The following is a 23,541-nucleotide window of genomic DNA, read 5'->3' on the forward strand; positions in this document are numbered from 1 at the left end:
TGTGTGTGTGTGTGTGTGTGTGTGTGTGTGTGTGTGTGTACACTTGCATGGCCTCTATGCCTATACTACACTCTGAACTGAATCGAAGCGATAGAGTAATGTCTCTGTACATCTCTATATAATACTGTGTTAAAGAAATTATCAATGCACTTTTATGCTGCACTCTCATACACTCACACAGTCGGACTAACATATGACACTCACGTGTTGGAAACATGCTGTACAGTACATAGTATTTGTACATATTCTATTAATTATATGGAATGGATCCCCTATTTATTTGCACACACAGAGCAGTATCGTATATGTTGTTGATCTCACTGTAGCCAGACTATTAAATAGATATCTTATATCTGGGGCACAACGAAGTTGTTAGGGATTTAATAGTGAAAATAGCCGATCTACAAGCTCAATGCGTTGTGAGCTTGTAGATTGGCTATTTTCACCATTTAAGCTATTTCTTTATGGATTCTATTATTTCTTATTTATATATTTTCTGTTTAAAAAAAACCCGTTTGAAATAATGATAAAAAAGATTCGTAGGAAATGTTACGTGTGTGATTAGTGTGTCTGTGGAAGAGTGTCAGAGTGTGACAGTAGAGTATGTGTCAGAGAGTGGTTCTGTGAGTGGGTGTGGTTGATGCCAGGTGCTGATTATCTGCTGAGTGCTGGATGCCAATCATCAGCCCTTCCCATGATTGGTTAGGGTTGCCTACTTAGAATTAAGTCTGTATCTTTGTTAGGTTAGACAGTTTCTAAAACTAAAATTAAGATTAGATTGATTTTGATTATTTATTGAGTTGCCCCATATATCATGTTTCTCTGCTAAGGAATCATTCATTCATTGTCAAATCATGCAATTCTAACAAGAAAATAAATGGTCAATAACAACCAGACTCCACTTTCCAACCCGTATGTGACAATCCTTTATTCCCCTAGACTATAGGATTGTAACAGGAAACAAGGATAAAAAAATGGATATTTACTTGCGGCCCATAATAATGGGTCCACGACCCACAAATGGGTCCCGACCCAGTGTTAGGGAAACAACCACGGATCAGAGGCTTACCTGACTCTTTCTTTGGCAAAACCTGGACATGCTGACGCAGGACAGTGGGTTTGAGAAAAGATTATACTCACTGTAATCTGAGTTCCCAGAAGTTTTCGCCAGCTCTCGCATACAAACTTCTGGGCCAGAGCCCTGGTATTTGTGGGCGGGATGTAACTTACGCTCAGAATCTGAGCGGACACGCCTCTTACCGGTCTGAGAGCTGTGCAACTCGTCTAAACAGTCCGACGAGAGGCAAACGGCAGTACACAACAATGGCGGCCGCAGTTTCTCAAGGAGAAATTGCTTCCCGTCGCCGTATTTATTACATGCAACACCCACTGCATGTGGATCCCGCCCCTTTTCTTCATTGGCTATTGATTTGAATCAGAACGCAGTGGCCGTGCCCCTGCTGTCCAGGCTCTGAGGCGAAGTCTCCCAGACTACACTCACTGTGATAAATGGATGGGTGGCCCGGACGGCTGACGTAGCGGTCTGGGCACCGAGGCTGCTAATGCTAAGGCTCAGTGCAGTGGGGCTGAAAATGGCCTAAAAGGGTGCCAATTTTGGCCCCACTCCCCGGGTGGTCTAAGGCAGGCCAAACAGGGCCAAACCGGTGAAGTGTAACGCTGCTTGCTTCTGATTGGCCGTGGTCATGATGTTTCGGTAGACTAAAGTGAAGACTTTATTTGCTCTTCCCCAGGACTTCGGGACATGTATGCAACATATATTTATATATATGTTGCACTGGTTTTGCTGTCAATGACTTAATAAACAGTTATTAACAACATCCATTTGGTTCCATTTTTACACTCTGGGTTTACAGACCTATAAGGGTCCATTTGGTTCATACCGTACCGATAGCTGGAGTACTGCCTGCGCAGGTGATTTGCATTAGCGTACACAGGATAATTGGCCACTTGTCTACATTATATTGTTAGGCAAGAAGGGACAGTCTCCACCTACGGTATGTACTTACATGGAGGGTCAATGACTGTAGTACGCTACGCATAGCTGTGGATTTGAGAGGGGTTACTATTGTGCTATGGAAACAGGAGATATTTTGGGTGATGGCCTGGGCCGTGCGAGGCCATAAGGTGCGGTGTGGTGGGGTGCTGGACTGCTACAGTCCTGTATATGGAAGGCAGTATATAAAATGGTTATCGAAACTGTCTAGGGTCGGGTCTGTTTTTCCACAGAGAACACATGCACAGAGCGAGAAATTCCATGAGCCTGGCGTCTGAGCAGCAGCAGCGAGAGGAACTCGGTACTTGAAAATAGAGGCACGTTTGAGAACAAAATCCTCTGCAGAGAGAAAATACAGAGAAAGAAGCTGTCTTGAGAGGAGAGGGTGACATCACGATGGAGGGAGATAATAGGCAATTTTCTGAGAACGAGGAGAAAATTGTTCCCGGGCGGGATGGTGAGTGAGACTGAGGACTAACTGAGGATTGGAGAGTAGAATAGAGGAGGGGGTTCTCAACGTGATCTGGTGACACAAAGGGAGAGAATACAGACTTCTTTTTTTTTTCAAACTGGGTGTTTTTTCAGTGAGTCATGGTGATCTACGCCTCAGAGAGAGAGAGAGAGAGAGAGAGAGAGAGCGAGAAACAGGGAGAGAAGGAGAGGGAGGGAGGAGAGAGCGAGATAAAGTCAGTGAGAAAACAAGCAAGAACCTTGGCACCTCTCTACATCTCCATGGCTGCTGGTGTTATGTGTTCTATTCTTCCAGACATCAGTTCCTCGTCCTTCTTCTCTTGCTTTCATTCCGTCTTATGTTCCTCTAAAAGGCCCAGGCAGTAGTAAACAAACTTTGTCAACAAACCTTCAGGCTCCAAGCTGGCTGCAGCAGGGAACAGGTGCCAAGGAACTTCCCCTGCAAAGTTCTCAGTATTCATTTTAACTCTGATGGTCCCAAAGGGTCTCTGAGTTAAATGAACACTTGGGTATTTTACTGTGTACAATAATAGCCTGATAACGGCTGTCGTGGTCCATATGTTTAGCATGTTTTACATGCCACAGGCTGCTCGAGATAGAAACAGTCAAGCCTGATTTATATTGAGTTGCGCATAGTGTCTCGCAACGAAAAAAAAGCTGATCTACAAACTCACTATACCCGTCACAGCGCAATCTGGGAACCCATCGCCAACTGAAAATGAAAAACAGCGCCCTCTGCTGTTTGTTCTATGTCTGTTGGCTCTGGGAGGACGAAAACGTAGAGCCAGAGCGCAAGGAAACCGGTGTTTTGTGTATGCCTTCAGCGCATCACTTCCGGTTGGTGCGACTATGTTTTCAATCCCACTAACAATATTTCTACATGGAACACTAACACCACTTCTCCCAGAGAACATGGATCGTTTTGGTTATAAGCCCACTTGTTTCTATGATGAAAGAGTAAGTTAAAATGTGAATATCTTTCCGTGGTTTTGTCTGCTCCGCGGACGCTATTGTTAAATTAGTTTCGGTTTGTTTCGAGGGGGGAAAGATCGACGGACACGTGAATCCCGCCCACTACATTTGATTGGGTAAAGCGCGGCCCGCTTCCTGATCTGAAGGCACGCCCATGCGCACATGTTATGACGAACCTCACCGACAGATTCCAACGCAGTGCAGAATCTGTTCTTGAGAGATTAGTCACAGCGTGATACGTGTAGTGAACTTGTAGATTGCCGTAAAAATGGCCTTTGTGAAAATAAGTTACAAACGCACCACTGTACTGCAAAAAACTTCATTAGATTGTTCTATGTTTAGGCCTTCATCAGGACAACATTTCAGATGTATTTATTTATGTATTCCTTGCAGTGCAGTGTTGAATGGAGTCTTCATATACCAGTGCTATGATAAATATTTGCACAAAATGTAATTCCAGGAAAATCAAAGTGAATGCTGTTCCTCTAGGTCCAGTAAACAGCTGTCATGCAGGCCTCGGGTGGATCCGTGCGTTGCTGTGTGTTGTACTCGGAGAATTGACGACGTGGTGCCCAGCTGCACAGCGGTGGAGCTCAAAGCTGCTTCGCTCAGAGATATTAGAACAGCAGGAGACAGGCAGCACTTTGAGTTGGACACCTGGGCTCTATCTATCTGTATGTGTATACATACACAGCAAAATCCTCAGTGTTGATTTAACTCTAGGATTGAACAAATGTTTCATTTGTATTCTCAGTCACAAATGGGTAACTTAAAGGGACTACGCCATGAATTTTAACTTTTTCTTCTTTTTTGTGTGTTTTTGGTCTCCCCTACCTCTCTTCTATCCCCAAAAATACCCCAGTTTGAACACTCAGGCTTTCACAGCAAATCTGGGGTTGGTAAATTGGTCTCAAAACAGGCCAAACAGATTTGGTCCCTGACGTGACGTCACGTCAGGGTACAATCCCTCCCGTTTTTCAGTTAAAAAAAAAGAAAGAAAAAAAAAAGAATTATTATTATTTTTTATTTTTTTTACTTTTTCCACACAGAACCAGGAGATAACATGCATACAAACTGGCTCAATAGCGCCCCGTGCCAAACAGGACAATGTGGTATTGCAGGTGAAAGCGCTTTATAAGCAAGAGAGAAGTTAGTTGGAATGAGTATATTTGAGGCTTGATTTAGGCTCAAACCTTTTGAAAAACGTTTGAGGGACATAAACAATATGATATTAAATATTATTATTATTTTTTAAATTCATGGTGTAGCCCCTTTAACAGGATTTTGCTGTGTATATAAAAGGGTTGTGTGTGTTTGTGTGTGCACGTGTTTGTTTGGGGATGTGTATTTGTTTGCCTGTGTGTGTGCATGTGGGTAATCAGTCCAGGCTGGATTTCAGCTGATCGGCCATGATTGCCATGACTGGCAAGAGAAAAATCTACCTTATTTGCATCCTTAAGCCACCGCTCCCGATATGGTAAAATGCGATATATTGGTTAATCTGATATTGGATGACCTCTACTTGCCTGCCTTGCTTCCACTGTGTCCTGCTCACTCTGTAAAATCTTGAGTGTTTATCTAACTCGGAGTGTAACAATTGGACCCATAAGGATTCTTACACCCTCTTCATGTGCCCAACCCTTGAACAATTTGACATTCCAACATCCCAAAGCAAAGCAGCGTTCGCGCCGCTTAGCATTTCAACCTTCAGCTTACTTTCTAGATTTAGGTGACCTCGGTGCTCTCTGTTCTACTTCTGCCTACTGTTTGTGGTGGATTATTTGTCATTCTGCTTGTACTGTGTGTGTGTCGTGTGTGTGTGTGTGTGTGTGTGTGTGTGTGTGTGTGTGTGTGTGTGTGTGTGTGTGTGTGTGTGTGTGTGTGTGTGTGTGTGTGTGTGTGTGTGAGTGTGAGTGTGTGTGCTTGCGTGTCTTTGCGTGTCTATTTGTGCATGTGTCTGTTGCCAGGCCATTTCCTGACCTTCACTGCAACACACTGCAGTGAAGGTCAGGAAATGGCGAGAGAGAGCAAGACCAAATGAAATAATGTTTAGAAAGGAAAGAAAGAAAGAAAGAAAGAGAGCATGTTTCTCCTTGGAAGGAGTTGTGGCAGTGAAGGTGAAATTATGTGTTTTGCACAGAGCTCATCCTGCCCTATGAGTAGGCTACTCGGTGTGCTGTCTTGTTGTTATTGGTTCTCCTACCTCTGCTCCTCGTGGTACAGCAACAGCAGCTGAGGCAGCTGCACTTTACTTCACCTCATCTGCCCAGTCAAGTGTTTCCCAAAGTGTGGGGCAGGCCCCCTACTGGGGCACAAATGTACTGCAAGGGGGGTGCAAGGTGAGCTGAGGTAATACAAACAAAGAAAAAGTAATATGTGAGAAAGGTGTGGCCAGGACAATTTGTTTACATTCTTCAGATATAAAAGTAGGGGTCATTGATGAAATTAAATATAATGCTACATTCATGGGAGACAAATTACCTTTTAACATGTAATTGATAATAGAACATTTTAAAACGATCAAATATAAATATTCAAATGTTAAGAAGAAAGGCACAAGCTATGCTACAGCTGATTGACATGTTTTTTTTTTAAAGTTTGAACTATATTCTGAGAAAAATCTATGCTTCATTTAAAACACAACCTTTTGTAAACATAATGTAGAAAGCCCTGCTTTCTGCTCACAATCTTTTAGATTCTCGGCACTGAAAGGAGATTAGGTTAGCGCCTGCATGGAACTTCATGCTACAACATGTTTTTAATTTGAAAATCAGGAACGTTCTTTGAGCAACAAGCTCATGCATCTAAGGATAAATTAGGAATCCTGTTACATGACACCGACCATAGTTATGCCAACTTTATTTTTCTTATGAACTTTCAAATACAAATTAGGGGCTCTGCTCCAAACGCCATGGGGGAGGGGGGAACTGAGACAGTAAAACTGACAGTAAAAGCTTTTGATGCTTGACGTCGTGACCCGACTGACCACATTTATCCTTTTTCCATTATCCTTACTATTACTTGTCTCATCATACAAATAGTTGAATACTAGTTTTGATTACCAACTTAACCACTTCCTATTTTATACTGGGTAGTCGCCTACGATGGTGTCACGCAAAAGTTTTTTTTTTCCTTTTTTTTTTCTCATCAATCTTTTGTTGTGAGGCTTTTGTTTTATCTGCTGGTTTCACAGTCTAAAAGATAACAGCCGTTTTCAAAACCTATTCTAAGGTTACAAAGAGACCCGAGTTCTTTCTGAAACCCACAAATCCCCTGGAACTTTGCAAGCATTTTGGCTTCTCCTGACCGGGACATGTTGTAGCAGGTGAAGTTTTTCTGTTGCCGTCAGGGCGTTGTTATGTTTGATTTGCTTGTAAAACCAACCGTCATTCTAATCGTTCATCCCCTCGGCAATCCCACTATTAAATGCTCCATAGTTTGTTTCTTTTTCTTTTTTCACCTTGTTACCGTTGGGAATGTGTAAGATCATTATTCCACATCAGCTCCTTGGAAGTATTTGTTTGTAAGTTACTGTGTTTTTCTGTTAGCTGCCAGAAAATAATTTCCCTCAGGGGGATTATTTTTTGTTAGTTTTTTGTAGCCCATTATTTTTTACCACCTTTTTCTCCCCAATTTAGTCGTTATGCAAATTGACTCCTCCCCACACACATTTCTGTGTTGTCACTGCTGTCGTATCCTATTGACTCACCTACCAGTGAGGAGCCCCCACCAGGAGGACGTAGTAGAGCCTTCGTTCTACTCCTCCCGCCCAACACTCCTCACTGACAGTTGCCGCCCCCCAGCCCGTAGTATAGTACGTGCAATGACCGATATCACCCTCCTCCCCACCCCGGCTACCCTCCCCTGAACACAGGCCAATTGTGTTCGTGTGTAGACGCTCAACAAAGCCGGATGCACCACGGTGGGATTCGAACCCACAACCTCCGTGGTGGTGGGCAGTAACTTGACCACTGCACCACCCGAGTGCCTCATTCCCTCATTAACCCATTAAGACCTGGAACTGTGTCATTTTTAGATTTGAGCTAAAAAGCATTATTTGACACTTTGGCTATTCAAAAATAGCAGATCTACAAGCTCGTAGCGCGGCACTCTGCTATTTTTGAAAAACCTTTTTAACTCAAATCTTTGCTTCCGGGGGTCCCTGGAGCAAAATATTTTGACGGGGTCATTTTGGGGGTCCTTGACATGAAAAAGATTGAGAACCACTGATATAGAAACATACGTTTTTCAGAATACTGTTAGGATTTAGGAGACATGTAGAATCGGCTTCAGGTCTCAATGGGTTAATACAAAGTTTGAAGATCCTTTATATCTTATTATATTATATTTTCTTGCTCTCTCAATCTCTCTCCCTCTCTCCGTGCAGGTTAGCGGCTCTTACATGCTCTAGAACAGGGGTTCTCAACCCGGGGTCTGGGCCACCCTTGGGGGGCGCCAAAGATCAAAGGGGGATGTGAGGACTTGTTGCACAAAATCATAACTTTACTCTATTTTTTTTACATTTCTGGGTCATTATATTGTCAAAAAGAGACTACATTTTTTAAGATTTTATATATCTACAAGCTCACAACACATTGCAATGCGATGCGTCGTCAATTTGTAGATCGGCTATTTTCACTATTCATCATACGAGAGGTATGTAGGGCTTAAGTGATTAACAAAAACACAAGAGTGTGTGTGTGTGTGTGTGTGTGTGTGTGTGTGTGTGTGTGTGTGTGTGTGTGTGTGTGTGTGTGTGTGTGTGTGTGTGTGTGTGTGTGTGTGTGTGTGTGTGTGTGTGTGTGTGTGTGTGTGTGTGTGCGTGTTATTTTTTATTATTCTTTAGAGAGAGGGATGGAAAAAGAGAGAGAAAGGTGGATGATGGAGGGAGATTACGAGCGCTACAGCAGGAAGTGTGCAAGAGACAGATTGAGCGGGGAAGTGAGAGAGAGGAAGCTGTGGAAATTAAGTATTATTAGGGGCGAGCTACTGTACGTGAGATCCATATCGATGCTGCTTAATGCAACGTATAACGATATCTTTTTGCAGTCACCCTTTACTTGCGTACTGTACATGATACAGTAGATTACCATTCATCACTGCAGTGGCATACATTGCTGCATTTGACATATTTGTATACATTACTGCTTGTAGTTGTAAGGTATAGTTTCATAGCCAATTCAGGCGACTGTTTGCAAGATGTACACATGCCCACTATACTGAACAAATTGTAGTATTCAAAACAAGATTCCCATTTATCATGAAAGACCTACAGTACAGTCACATTTAGATTAGCTATTAAGAAAGATTATCACAATATGATATTATTGTCACAATATTGATAGTGAGGTATTTGGTATAAAATATTGTGATATTTGATTTTGTGGAGGTTGCTGAATTGAAAAATGTATTTGTCAAAAGAAGTGGCTCTGCAACAAAAAATGTTCTTGACAATACATTGTCGCTGTCCGGCTGAAACTTAACTCCATATCTCATATTTTTATGTTTTTCATAAATGAATGCCCTATTATATACTCGCAACAGCAGTGTACTGTGGAAAATGTTCGCCTATAATCAAATTCCCAAAATATGGATGCCAGGTTTAAAGTTGTTAAGTGTCTATGTGGGTTTTATAAATGAAACGTATTAACAACTAATTAATCACAGTACATTGGATTCATTGAAACACAGGTTATTTTTTCCAGTTCCTGAAAATTAATGGTTTTTGGCATGCGCCATTAGGGTGTGCAGTACAGTGTAATGTAATATTAGCTGAAATGTTATTTTTGACTGTGTGTGTAATGTGTGTGGAGGCCAGTATACATTTCTGTTCTCTCTCTGCTGCATTTCTCGGAGCACCATTGATTTGCAGGATGTGTGTGTGCGTGACAGGGGATTGAAGCCATATTAATTGCAGTGTGGGCAGACTGGGCACCAAAGTCATTGGCAAAGACACAGTCCAGAAATACGCTGCTGGTCACCAGGGGGAGAGAGATAACATACTTCATATTTAGCCTTGTTCCCTGCCTTTACTCATCTCAGAGGAGAAAAGCCTGGTCACAACCTAATGTAGAGAGTGTCTATAGGGGTGGGACTTCCGTCGTATGTATTTTTTTCCCCCGGAAACTATATTTTTGGACCAATCACAACACTTGTTTCATTCACAGAGAATGTAAACAGATTTGTGAGAGAGAGAGAGAGAGAAAGAGAGAGAGAGACAGAGAGAGACAGAGAGAGAGAGAGGTGTAGTGGACTTTATTCATCCATTTGTAACCCTGAGACTGTACACTAAAGTATACTGTATGTAACCAGTACACTCGCAGAGTGAAATGAACAGTCAGGATGTTGCAGTGTAGAGAGGAAAGAAGTGACATGTATTGGGGGGAGTGATGCTGGGGTGACTAGTCACTTCTGCTTGATACTCAGTGAGACCCAGGGCCCCGGGTGGGTGCTGCTGTCCATCCCCCAATGAATGTACACACACACACACACACACACACACACACACACACACACACACACACACACACACACACACACACACACACACACACACACACACACACACACACACACACACACACACACACACACACACACACACACACACACACACACACACACACACACACACACACATGCGTGCGCTAAAGGTCCCCAACACATTATTTGGTTTAAATGTCAGGGTGTGAATAGTACTGCCCATTTAGATGGCTGCAATAATATGAGTAAGCTCAGTCAGTCAGTCAGTCAGTCATTCAATTCAATTCAATTCAATTCAATTCAATTCAATTCAATTCAATTCAATTCAAAGGAGCTTTATTTGCATGAAAAACATACGTTTACATTGCCAAAGCAAGTGTCTAAACATAATAAAAACAAAGAATAAAATGGGGAAGTATGTACAGTTGTAGGGGGTACAGCAATGTGACAGAGCTATGTCACATTGCAATGTTATATACACTAGTCCATACCCGGTCGACGCATCTGTGGCGGGATATGCGCACATGATCTGACTCGCGAGCTTGTGCACGAGCTTGCGCACGGGGTTGCGCGCATGGAGGTGACGCAAAACGTGTCACCTCCATGACGCCAAACGTGTCATAGAAGCCCCAAATAGGGCCCGCCCGTCACATTTCACAACCCGGAGGAAGGGGTGATTTAGGAGTATGCGCTGGGTGGGTGAGCAACTCAATGCAAGTGGCTGGGCGGGGATTTCCGGTGCAGAAGGAGCGAGTGCATGCTCCAGCAGCGGAAGCTGCCGCGGAACTGCCGGTGGAGGAGCAGCAGCTGCCGGCAGTGACTGCCGGCGGCGGAGCAGCGGGCTGCCGCCGGCGGTGGAGCGGCGGGCTGCCGGCGGTGGAGCGGCAGCGCGGAATCAGTTGGACTGTAGCCTACTAATCCTTGTAATATTACTATGGTTATGGTTAGGGTTAGGGGTTAGGGGTTAGGGGTTAGGGGTTAGGGTTAGGTTTAGGCATAGTTTTACTGAGGTTAGGGTTAGGTTTAGGCATAGGAAACTGCCGCTCCGCCGCTGCTGCTGCCGCCCCGCCTCCCGGCACTTGCCGCACTGCCGCCGGCATCCCGCCGCTCCCCCGTCGGCAGCTCCGCGGCAGCTTCCGCTGCCGGAAAATGCACTCGCTGTCCCTCTTCCGGTGCCCTCTCTATTATTTTTAACTCTATGGCTATATACTGCAAATGCAGTCCATTTACCATTTACCACTCACTCACCTCTCTACCTCCTTCCCTCATTCACCTCATACTTTTCTAATAATGTCAGCTTCACCTTAATTGTGAGACAAGACCAGACAAGGCTTGTTGCCCCGCCCCGCATTTCTCGGATTTACATGAATTACATTTCATCTATGGTTAAGCAGCCTGATCTCCAGAGAATACCGTAACATTGCACGGAACAGTGCACTTCATTCCGTGGATAGTCGCCTCGGAACTCCCAAATTGCGTGCATATGTACGGCGAGTCCCACGGTGGGCGTAACCAGTCGCAACACGGAAAAACCCGGAAGCAGAGCAGTCCGCACAATAAAATTTACGATTCTGTGCCTATCGGTACATAACTCAAACGGCGCTGAGTAGGCACAGGCGAATGTCCCACCGTTCAGGACGGCAACTCGGTCGCCTTAGCTCCCTCGGTGGTCCTTCACGGGGGGACAATTCGCCTGTGACTGCGCGCCTCCGAAATGGTTTTGTCACAAGGCAGCGCCGTACCATATGCACGCAATTCGGGAGTTCCGAGGCGGCTATCCACGGAATGAAGTGCACTCGTTCCGTGCAATGTTACGGTAATCTCTGGAGATCGGGTTGGGTTAAGGCTTGTAGCTCCAGGACTAGAGTACTCTGCCTCATTCAAAGTCTCAAACCACCAACTTATTATTATTATTAAACCAGAGGCGGAGTTTCACAGAAGCAACATCACTGATATTTTGCTTTTTCAATGCACTGCAGTAAAGCAAATAAGCAAATTCGTATGCAGTGCAGCTGAGGTAATTTAGGATCTATGTTCTGAAAGGCACATACTGTACGTCTCTATCCTGCTCTCTCCTCGCTCCTCTATCCTCACTTGAGCCGGAAGTAGAAGTCGGTCCGCCATTATGACCGTCGTGCATGCTAAGTCTCTTATTCCTGTTCCAAGGAGTGAGGATTAGGTGGCATCACCGAAGAGGACTGTGCCTTTTCCCGGTGTTTCGCCCAGGTTGACGTGGTATTGAGGTTAGGTTTAGGCATAGTTTCTGTGATGTTAGGGTTAGGGTTAATGTTAGGTTTAGTATTCGTTTTTGTGAACTTGTCGGTTAGGGTTTAGGCGCCACCTTGGCCCCACACCGAAGGAAGAAGGAGTCCCATCACCGAAGAGTTGTGAGCGCGTGGAGCCACACAGTAATAATAACAAACACTTTAAAGCACAGACTAGTGAAATCAAGGTCAATGAAAGTTTTAAAAGTCATGGAAAGGGTCGTGAATGAAGGACTCACCTTCAAAGTGTGGTCCCATTCCTATTTATACCATTCTGAGCCATTCTGAGCCTCTCGCACTCAAGCACTTGCCAGGTGACGTCAGTTAAGCTTGTGAGGGTTCAGGGCTTAACCCATTCAGACCTGGAACACCTATACGTTGTTATTCCTTTCAAGCCGGGAACTCCTCTCTGTCACATTAGCTGTTGCTATAGAAAGATAATGTTTTTTTTAAATGTTTTAATAAAAATGTGAAGTTTTTGAGAAAACTTAGTTCCAGATTAAGGCATTTTTAGAAACGGCTTCGGGTCTAATGCACACATCTGCATCAGAAGGGGAGTAGCCAACGCATGCCGAGGCATGAAACGCACCACTTACCCATTCTTGCGGAATGCGGGCAGTATTCGGTAAATATCGATTTGCTGGTGTGCAGTTTGTTTGAGTTACATTGGAGTGGTTGGCTCACTGGAAGAAAACGAAAAGTGGATTAAAAAGCCTGCCAGTGGGGTCAACTACACGCTTTGTTCCTATTGGTTGACACCCGGTCATGTGACGTGTCAATGGCGTCAATGCAATGCAGCAGGAAGCTCCACCCCTTCGCCCCCACAGAATCTGTTTCTGAAGTGTATGTTGTGTGACCGTACCTTTTGGCCTTAGGGGGACTAGCACTCACTCACTCACTCACTCACTCACACACACACACACACACACACACACACACACACACACACACACACACACACACACACACACACACACACACACACACACACACACAAAGAAATATGCACTTGCGACAACACGTCGCAAATGCGGACGCTAGGGTTCATGTGGTTTATTTCCTCGCCTATATCTTGCTCCCATTATGAATTGAAAGCCAACAATGAGAAATTCTGAAGAGAAGGGGGGGGGGGTTACATTTTGGGAGGTAAATTGGAAGGTTGTGTTCCGTACAAATCCATTTAGCTGAGATCTAATAGGAAGGATACAAAGGTGCCCTCAATGTAAAAACCATGAAAGGATTGTATGCCAAGATTGTACAAGATAGAAGAAACTCCATCTGCTAGAGAGGAATGGAAAGCGGGATCTTTTTGTAATTATAGGAGCCTGTAGTGAAAAGGTTTGCAGACTAAAATACATGCGTACATGGATGATTATGATTAGTGAGTGGTAGATGACACGTATTGTATGGATAATTGGAGACTTGGGGGCGTGACATTTTCTCCCACCATGATAATGAGGGTTTGCTTTGTGTGCCAGGTGTAAACTGGTTTCTCTGTGCAGGGAAAGGGAATGATTCACACGATTCAATGAGATTCTCAAGAGTACATTTCCGCCTGAATCCTCTCCATCGCGCTCTCAGCGTGTAGCAGCACCGCAGCAAATGTGAGAGACATGTAATGGAGTGTCTAATTTGTTTGGATGCATCGTGTGCTTGTAACAGTAAGGTCTCTCTCGGGTTCAAATAATCATCTTTGTGCCTGATTTTCAATGCACTTCAAAAAACACAAGGGTTTCTAATTTGGAATTTATAATGTCCATGCTGCCAGCATCATTAATGATTTCAATCAGATTCAAATGTTCAAAGTCATGCAGTTAGAATAATGCATCTAAATACCACTTTCTTTTCTCCTTTTCATAAATACTGTATAATGGCCACCGGGTTCACTCTCTTTTACCGTACCATAATGTCTTTGTACTTCTGTGGCTTTTTAAGTATGCTACTGGCACTAATAACTAATTAACTTTCAAAAGGTCCCGCAACACATAGAAGGTTCCCAGAGGACACCAGCTATAAATGTAGTCACTCTGTGTGTGTGTGTGTGTGTGTGTGTGTGTGTGTGTGTGTGTGTGTGTGTGTGTGTGTGTGTGTGTGTGTGTGTGCGCGCGTGTGCGTGTGCATGTGCGTGTGCGTGTGCACATCTCCGCACCAGTATGTGTGTGTGCGGACTGGGCGCTGTTGTGTGCCTGTGCAATAAAGTGCTGTGAGGGTTCAACTGTTTATGAGTGGAGGACAGAGAGAAAACATGGAAATTACATGTGTTTCAGGGTACAGTACTTACAGAAACTGTCATATTCTGTTTCTATCTGTGCAGGACACCACAAGTGACACACCATGACGACCGAAATGCAGGAGATCGCCATCACAGAGGAGAAGCCATTACTGACGGGTCAGAACGATTCTACCAAGGTCAGAGAAGACATTTTATTATTCACGCCGTCACTCCCTGAATCACTCAATCGCACACTCACTGAATCACTCTCACTGAATCGATCACTCACTCACCCATTCACTGAATCACTCAGTAATTAGTGCGGTTGCCCTAACAGGGCAACCAGACTATAGTAATCTTCCGACTTTATTATTCATTCACTCTCTCAGTTTCTAATTCTCACACAGTCTCTTACTCAAACACATACACGTACACGCACAACCACACACACAGCCACCCATTCACATTTACACATTTAGTCTACTTTTACAGTCACATATGAACACAGACATGCCCAAACAACATACTCGATGTATGCACGGCATGCAGTATAGGCTACACTGTTTTGTATAATTATGTTGTGTTACACTCGTTCAGGGGTGATGAAGAGGAGACTGAAAGGAGAGTGAGTTCCCATCCTTATCTCCCAAAACCAGACGCCGATTGCAAATGGACAAATAGATTTAATACCTTACAAAAAATATGTTTTAATTTATTTTCCTAAATAGAACTACAAGCTTCAGGGTGAGCTGAGAGGACATCTAACTTAAAATCCTAAAATCCTAAAATAAAAATTCAAGCAAAACACATTCAGACTAAACTAACTTGTGAGCGAACTAAAAGGATGATGCACCCCTACTAAACAAACAACATAAACACAATTGGAGTAGCAAATGCTCAGCAATGACTAAAGGTCAGTATCAAAGGTCTTTCCTTGTGTGCCAGAATGCACAGCACGTTCAGATAAACATGTTGCCATAGCTTAGAGAGGTTCGCGTCCCCCCCCCCCCGGTCTCACTCCATGTTTAAGTGCCCTTGAGCAAGACAATTAATAACTCCACTAAGCACTCATCATGACCATCTGAGCAGCCATCCTGAAACTGACTTTCCCTGGGGATTAATAAACGGTAAACGCCTACCCAGGATGGTTGCTAGTGAGATCTGACTCCTATTTAAACCCACGGTTGTCAATGAGCGAACCAGCGAATCAATCAGCTGTCATCACACCCACGGTTACGTTTGTGTACCGCCCATTGAGCTCCCGCCTATCAATTGGAATTGTCACCTGTAATTAACCCACCCACCCACCCACGCGCGCACACACTTTTAGATGCTTTGACATGTTGTGAAATAGATTATTCATTGTCAGGCAAATGCTAATGTAAGCTCAGCTGTGTGTACAGCATGCTTTCTTCTCATGTCATCAATAAGATAGAAGAATCACATCTATACTATCATGGATATTTGTATACCAACAAGTAGCAAGATTTTAAGTGTGTGTGTGTGTGTGTGTGTGTGTGTGTGTGTGTATGTACATAAGTGTGTACTACTTCACACATGTGACCAAGCAAAGACGTACAGTATACTATACATTTACATTTTCTAAGCTTGCCTTTGACAATGCACATTGATTATTCAAGTAACACATCCAAGCGTGCGTGCGTGTGTGCGTGCACACCCTACACACGCGCGCACGCACGCACACACACATACGCGCGCGCGCGCGCACACACACACACACACACACACACACACACACACACACACACACACACACACACACACACACACACACACACACACACACACACACACACACACACACACACACACACACACACACACACACACACACACACACACACACACACACACACTACAGCAATGGCTCAGTGTGCCAGGTTGACGTCAAAGCCCTGAGGGAGGAGAGAGAATCTGGTCTTCTATGGGCTGATGTTGCTGTGCAGATGTTGAGCACAGACTGGGTCTCTCACTGCTGCCACCCTCTGATGGAAAGAGGAACTACAGTAAAAAGCAAACGACTAAGACAGTGAAATCCTGAGTGTGTTTTACCCTCCGTCCGTCCGTGTGTGTGTCCGTGTGTGTGTCCGTCCGTGTGTCCGTCTGTGAACAGCTAATCTCCGACACCGACACATAGCCCTGTTATAGCGCCACCAGGAGGCCGATTTGTGCAAAACCCATTTACTCCTACAGATTTTATCCAAACGTCATGCAAATCGGTACACATTATCTCTATAGTCATGTGATCTACACGGATCTGTCCGATTTTCCATATTCTATCCTCATTGGCTAAGGTTGGCTTCCAAAGTTTGCAGGATTGGTCCGTTTTGAACAAAATGCCTCAAATCATGAACGCAGCTTGCGATTTCCGTGAAATTTCACACGCACATTCCCACTAGGCCGAGGAAGAAATGGCACCCTTTTCACATTGGCCTGTTATAGCGCCACCAGCAGGTCTAATCTTAGCAAAACACATTTTTGGAACAAAAGCCTCAAATCATGAATGCAGTGTCTGATTGCCATGAAAAGCCTTAGAAGAAATGACACCCCTTTCACATTGGCCTATTATAGCGCCACCAGGAGGCCACAATAACGTACCTGACCTGGCGGAGACCTGTGCTCCGAGGAGCACTTTTTCTAGTTTCTCTTTTTTTCAAAGTTAAATTAAGACTCAGAAACCTTACAGTGTACATGTTCAATCATGCTTACTTATTTACTTACTAACTTGCTTACGTATGTGTTAAATACGGTGTCAACATATCAATATAATGATGTTGTCAACATTCAATAAGATGCAACAAGGACACAGCCAGGGATGGATGAGAGTGATCACATACATTAACAAGTGATCTACAAGCTCACAGTGTGTTACTTTGTGCCGCGCTGCGAGCTTGTACATCTGCTATTTTTGAACATTTTTGAAAAATCTTGAAAGTTTGAGAACTACTGATTTAGAAGGCATTTGTAGATTCGGCCTCAGGTCTTTATGGGTTAATCCAGACACAATTGACCCATAATTATTTTAGGGCCCCAGTTTGAATTCCTTAATGCTGGCATGTGTCCTAGAAAGTGTCCACAAGCAAGCTGTTAAACTCTACCTGCACTCATTGTTCAGTCACTGTCTCTGAGCAATGTCTGCATGTACACATGAAGATGTGGATCTGTTGTTGCAAAAGAAGAACTTGTTTGCTTCATTTCATTGATAGTGCTTACCTGCACCCCAATTGTATCTGTATTTCATTTTATTTCATTCAGGCATATATGTAAGCATATATGTAACTTTCCTCTTCGACACCGGATTTGAACCCGGTTTTCTGCACAAGTGCTGAATTTTTAAGCTAATAGAGCCGGCCTGCTTGCTCGGGGGGTAAATAGAATCTTGACCGTCAGGTCAAACTTTGTGTCAGATCCTATGTCTAGGTGAGACATGACCTTTGATCTAAATGTCTCAATAGAAGAGCAGGGAGACAAAATACAACCACCCCAATTGTATAAGTTATGTTGTATTAACATACTCTACCGTACAGATTGGACACATTCTTTTTTTCATTAAACAAATGTTACATAGTGAGGCTTTAAAATACATCAATAGTGCCCAGTCTGCCCACCCACACACATACAGAAAGCTTTTAAAAAAACTCATTCTCACTTACATGGCGCAGCATCAATGATCAGCCCATGTACGCATACATACAAACAAGCAACAACTAACACATACTATGCCCACATAGTATAATGTGCACACATCCGTACACATAAGCAAACACACTTAAAGTAAGCACACACATAATCACACACATTGTCACCATTAAAGGCCTGCGATAACAGAAAGATCTTAAGACTGATTTCAAAAGAGGACACAGTTCCTCAGGTCATACGGTAATTTGTTCCAAAGAGACGGGCTATAAAGCTCTGAAGTGCAGCCTGCATGTCCTACCCTGTGGGTGTTAATGAGTGCGACAAAGCCGTGAGTCATACCCCTGCTTTTTAACGGTGAATTAAGACGTGTGGGCTTAGGGTTTTCTGTCTCACATGATTGCAGTACGCCCACCACAAAGGTACGGGTGTCAAATCAGCGTCATGACCCACATTAACTAACTCAGTGTCACCTTAAAAATAGTGTTTTTGACACATCCTTTCCTTCCGCAGTGCTTGATAGATAACGAGGTCAGAACACCTGCTGCTTGCTAAATTAGTTTTTTCTCTCCCTCTCTGTGTAGGAGGCAGAACTGGTAGCCAGAATACTTCTGGACCAAGGGCAGGTAAGACAGATGTTCAAATGTGTGCTGAGTGAATGCACGTGTGTGTGTGTGTGTGTGTGTGTGTGTGTGTGTGTGTGTGTGTGTGTGTGTGTGTGTGTGTGTGTGTGTGTGTGTGTGTGTGTGTGTGTGTGTGTGTGTGTGTGTGTGTGTGTGTGTGTGTGTGTGTGTGTGTGTGTGTGTGTGTGTGTGTGCGCGCGTGCGTGCGTGCGTGCGTGCGTGCGTGCTAGCCTGGCATGGCCAGACTAATATCACTGCCCACTGTGCTCAGGGCTATTTTGTTTTAGCTGTGGCAGATTTGTCTGTTTTATAGGCTGTGTGTGTGTGTGTGTGTGTGTGTGTGTGTGTGTGTGCACTGATCTCTATGTTTGGTGCCTTTCAGGAGCATGATATTGAGACCCCCCACGGTGTGCTTCATGTGACGCTCCACGGCACAGCCAACACTCGCAGACCTGCCATCCTAACTTGCCACGATGTGGGCCTGAACAGTCAGTAATCATGAAACATTAAATAGACACTTCCATTTAAATATACATGTGCATAACTGACCAAATCGCTTAACGTTTACAGAGTGTGCACGAGGGCTGTTCCAGCCAGCTGTTCTGGCGGCTCGTGGTGTCTCAACACTTTTATTATGATGTTTTTTCTGAATCCTTACATTTGTCAACTGTCTCTGTATGTTTCTCTTTGTCTCTCTCGCTCGCTCACTGGGTAGCTCTCTGTCTCTCTACCCTCCCTATCCCTCTCTCCCTCTCCCCCTCTCCCCCTCTCTCTTTTTCTCTCTTTTTCTCCCCCTCTCTCTCCCTCTCTCTTTCTCTTTCTCTCTCTCTCACTCTCCCTGTTTGATACTTACTATTACTGTGCGTATATTGCTCTCTGTTTGTTGCTCTGTCTATCTAAATGATGTATCTTAATAGTCTCTCTCTGTGTCTCTGTCTTACTGTGTATCTCTCTCCTCCCCACACCCGCTCCATCACTCTCTGTATAAGAGCATCTGCTATAATTGCGCCTCTCTCTCTCTCTCCCTCTCTCACCCCCCCCCCCCCCCCTCCTTTCCCTCTCTCTCTTCTATCAGGTAAGAGCTGCTTCTCTCCTCTGTTTAAGTTTGAAGAGATGCAGGAGATAGTGAAAAACTTCACTCTGGTTCACATTGATGCTCCTGGACAGGAGGATGGGGCTGCTGCTTATCCTGCAGGGTATGTGCTGTGAGGCTGTGCGTGCGTGCGTGCGTGCGTGCGTGCGTGCGTGCGTGCGTGCGTGCGTGCGTGCGTGCGTGCGTGCGTGCGTGCGTGCGTGCGTGCGTGCGTGCGTGTGTGTGACATTTTCTAGATATATTGGATGTCATCACAGAATGGAAATAGATAAATTACAAAATGTGCATTACAATATGTACACTGTTGTACCGTATGTATGCATGTATTTATTTGTATATACAGTACGGTATATATATATTTTTTAATTAAAGAAATGTAAAAAAGTTAATCTATGTATAATACAATTCCTGTTCCAGATACCTGTATCCCTCTATGGAAACCATTGCAGAAATGATCCCTGCTGTCCTGCAGTTTTTCAAGTGAGTCAAGTGCATTTATTTTGACACACGCACACATATATACAGTATATCGTCTCTGTCGGGTGGAAACCTCATATGTCCAAAACTGTTACTTATCAGGATTCAAATTCAAAAATCGCAAAACTAACAGATCTACAAGCTCAAAGCGCGTCGCTTCGCTCTGCGTTTCGAGCTTGTGGATCTGCTACTTTTGATGCTTGTGTGATGCTGTAATTTACGAAAAAACACAAAGTTAGAATATGGAGATAGGAAGTTTCTGCCCGACAGCAACGATATGTGTTGCCTATACAACAGTGATTTGTGCTGATGTCAGCCGTTGCCTAACGCGGGTGGTTTGGGCTGAGTTGGGCATGTCCACATTTTGAAGTAATATATAGTTACTGTCGAGCAGAAACCTCCATATCTAATCTCCATATTCTAACTTTTTGTGTTTTTTTTGTTTTGTTTTTCCATAAATGCCCTATTTAATAGTTTGTGGTATGACAGTGTTATGCAAAAGGAAGACAAATTTGGCGATCTACAAGCTCACAACGCATTGCGGTGCGGCGAGTTGTGAGCTTGTAGATCAGCTATTTTCCCTGCTTTTGAATTTAAAAAAAAATGTTTGAAAAGTATCAACTATAACGACATGCCCGTTAATAGAGACGGCAGGTTGAAAGTGATTACGTCTTTTGGTGTTTTTTTTTTAATAAACATTGGTAAAAAATGCGTGTGCGCGCGCACGTACGTGTGTGTAATGGTGTTACTAATTTAGTGTCCACCTCCTGTCAGTTTCCGTACAGTAATTGGAGTGGGCGTTGGCGCTGGGGCGTACATCCTATCCAGGTTCACAGTGAGTGCCACGCTTTTAATTTCTGGACCAAAAATACAAGCCGCTGTTTCAGTGTCACGCCTAGCACTTTACTAAGAAAAATGTAATACAATCTTGGCTGTCGAGGGTGACAATATGATGTTCATTTTCAACATCATTTGAACTAGTGTGAGAGCATTTTTGGAATTATTAATTCTGTATAAAACTCACATTATTAATTATTTGATTGTTATATTTGTCTTTTCCCCCTCTAATATTCATACCATCCAGTATTACTATAAAATAGCAGTATTACTTATTTTACCATTATATTGCCATTGCCATATGAAAATGCCATCTGAAAATACAAATGGCTAGTCCACTAAAAACAAATTTTCTCTCTCTCTCTCTCTCTCTCTCTCTCTCTCTCTCTCTCTCTCTCTCTCTCCCTCAGTTGGCTAATCAAGACTCAGTGGAGGGTCTGGTTCTGGTCAACATTGACAACAACGCCCGGGGATGGATGGACTGGGCTGCTCAGAAGGTTTATTTTGTCTCTCTCTTTCTTTCATTCTTACCTTTTGTCTTTCTTTCAAGTATGACAAAGTTGAACTTTTCTCAACTTTGCCGCACCGCTTTGTGGTCAAGATCAGTTTAAACACTTTAAACACTTCAAACCTATATAAATGACACTGGCTATTTGAGAATACCAACACAAATCTTGTCCTTACAAAAAAAAATGAAAGTCCTTGATATGAAAATATTTGAGAACCACTGGGTTAAACAACATTAGGAAGCATGCTCAAATAAGCAACTACATGTTTTAAACGTACCAATATTTACAAGCGGCTTTACAGAAAAACAAGCCCAAAGTCACAGACTTGGCAATCTGGGAACCCATCGCCAACTGAAAATGAAAAACAGCGCCCTCTGCTGTTTGTTCTATGTCTGTTGGCTCTGGGAGGAAGTCGACGTAACACCAGAGCGCAAGGAAACCGGTGTTTGTGTTATGCCTTCAGCGCATCACTTCCGGTTGGTGCGACTATGTTTTCATTCCCACTAACAATATTTCTACACGGAACACTAACACCACTTCTCCCAGAGAACATGGATCGTTTTGGTTATAAGCCCACTTGTTTCTATGATGAAAGAGTAAGTTAAAATGTGAATATCTTTCCGTGGTTTTGTCTGCTCCGCGGACGCTATTGTTAAATTAGTTTCGGTTTGTTTCGAGGGGGGAAGGATAGACGGACACGTGAATCCCGCCCACTACATTTGAAAAAGCGCGGCCCGCTTCCTGATCTGAAGGCACGCCCATGCGCACTTGTTATGACGAACCTCCCCGACAGATTCCAACGCAGTGCAGAATCTGTTCTTGAGAGATTACAGACTTGGCAACACTGCTCTGTCACAGTCACAGACTTTGTCATTGATTGTAGTTTCTTGGTTTTGTATTTCTATGTATTTTGTTCCCTGGCCTAGTAGTCTTGGTTCTGTTTCTGTTTGCCCCAGCTGTATCCGATTGTAATCACCCCCTTGTGTATATCAGTCTTGTTACACAGTCAGTCCTTGTTGAGTCATTGTATGGCCACACCAGCACGTGACAAGCAAGAAGTGGAATTATAGTTTATTTACTTTCAATCGTTCAATATACTTTCCTTTTTTTTCTTCCTATACTTTTTGTTTTTATTTACTTTATCTTCTTTCTTCACTCTCTCTTTCACTTTACGCTACGTCTCTCATTCTCTCTGTCTTTGTCTTTGATGCCATACTGTACGTCTATCAACAAACCTCACAGCAGTTGATAGTACATTAGCAATTAGCCTACCCAGATATTTGTATTTCGTTAGTCCTAATGAGAGTACTCCATCAGTTGTAGTTTAAAAGTGGATATTCAATTGTGGAATCATGTTGGCGGTCAGTCTTGCAGAGTAATATTGATTACTGTATGTGATTACTTGACTTATTTAATTTACATTCATTGTCTCTCCTCTCTCTCTCTGTCTCTCTCTTTACTTGCTCCCTTTTGCTTTTTTGCTCTCTACCTGCCTCTCTCTCTCCCTCTCCCTCTCCCTCTCCCTCTCCCTCTCCTCAGCTTAGCTCGGTGACGTCCGGCCTGACAGAACAGCTCCTGAGCCATCTTTTCAGCCAGGTATGACATCAACCATTTTCAGTACATCACTATGGAAAGCAACCAGTGTGACATGGGCGTTCTATATGATTGAGTGATGTAAGCGTGCGCTAAAATCCGAAGTTGGAAACGTATTCAAAATGTAAATCAACGAGTATGCTGATATGTTCCAAAGTATCTAAGATTGTATTAATTTTACCTCCAAAACCCTCTCGTCCATGCAGCCACACACATGCGTGCGCGCACGCTGCACACATGCACGCACACACACACACACACACACACACACACGCACACGCACACGCACACACGCCTACATACAGAGATAAATTGTATCTAAGCTAGCCTAAATGA

At 43.7% G+C, this 23,541-nt stretch overlaps 1 protein-coding gene across 1 annotated transcript in view; it reads left to right on the plus strand.

Annotated features, from left to right (window-relative positions):
- ndrg2 (NDRG family member 2) overlaps positions 1-23,541 on the plus strand; it is a 44,892-nt gene that overhangs the window by 13,144 nt on the left and 8,207 nt on the right. The window contains exons 2-9 of the mRNA XM_080450607.1: positions 14,519-14,613; positions 18,658-18,699; positions 19,079-19,184; positions 19,772-19,892; positions 20,207-20,269; positions 21,041-21,101; positions 21,514-21,600; positions 23,152-23,208. Of these exons, the coding sequence (XP_080306733.1) occupies positions 14,539-14,613; positions 18,658-18,699; positions 19,079-19,184; positions 19,772-19,892; positions 20,207-20,269; positions 21,041-21,101; positions 21,514-21,600; positions 23,152-23,208 (612 nt within the window). The 5' untranslated portion in view covers positions 14,519-14,538. The remainder of the gene's footprint in view (positions 1-14,518; positions 14,614-18,657; positions 18,700-19,078; positions 19,185-19,771; positions 19,893-20,206; positions 20,270-21,040; positions 21,102-21,513; positions 21,601-23,151; positions 23,209-23,541) is intronic.

The sequence above is a fragment of the Gymnoscopelus braueri genome (genome assembly GCF_963280865.1).
Source record: "Gymnoscopelus braueri genome assembly, chromosome: 15".
In the NCBI taxonomy this organism is placed as follows: Eukaryota; Metazoa; Chordata; class Actinopteri; order Myctophiformes; family Myctophidae; genus Gymnoscopelus; species Gymnoscopelus braueri.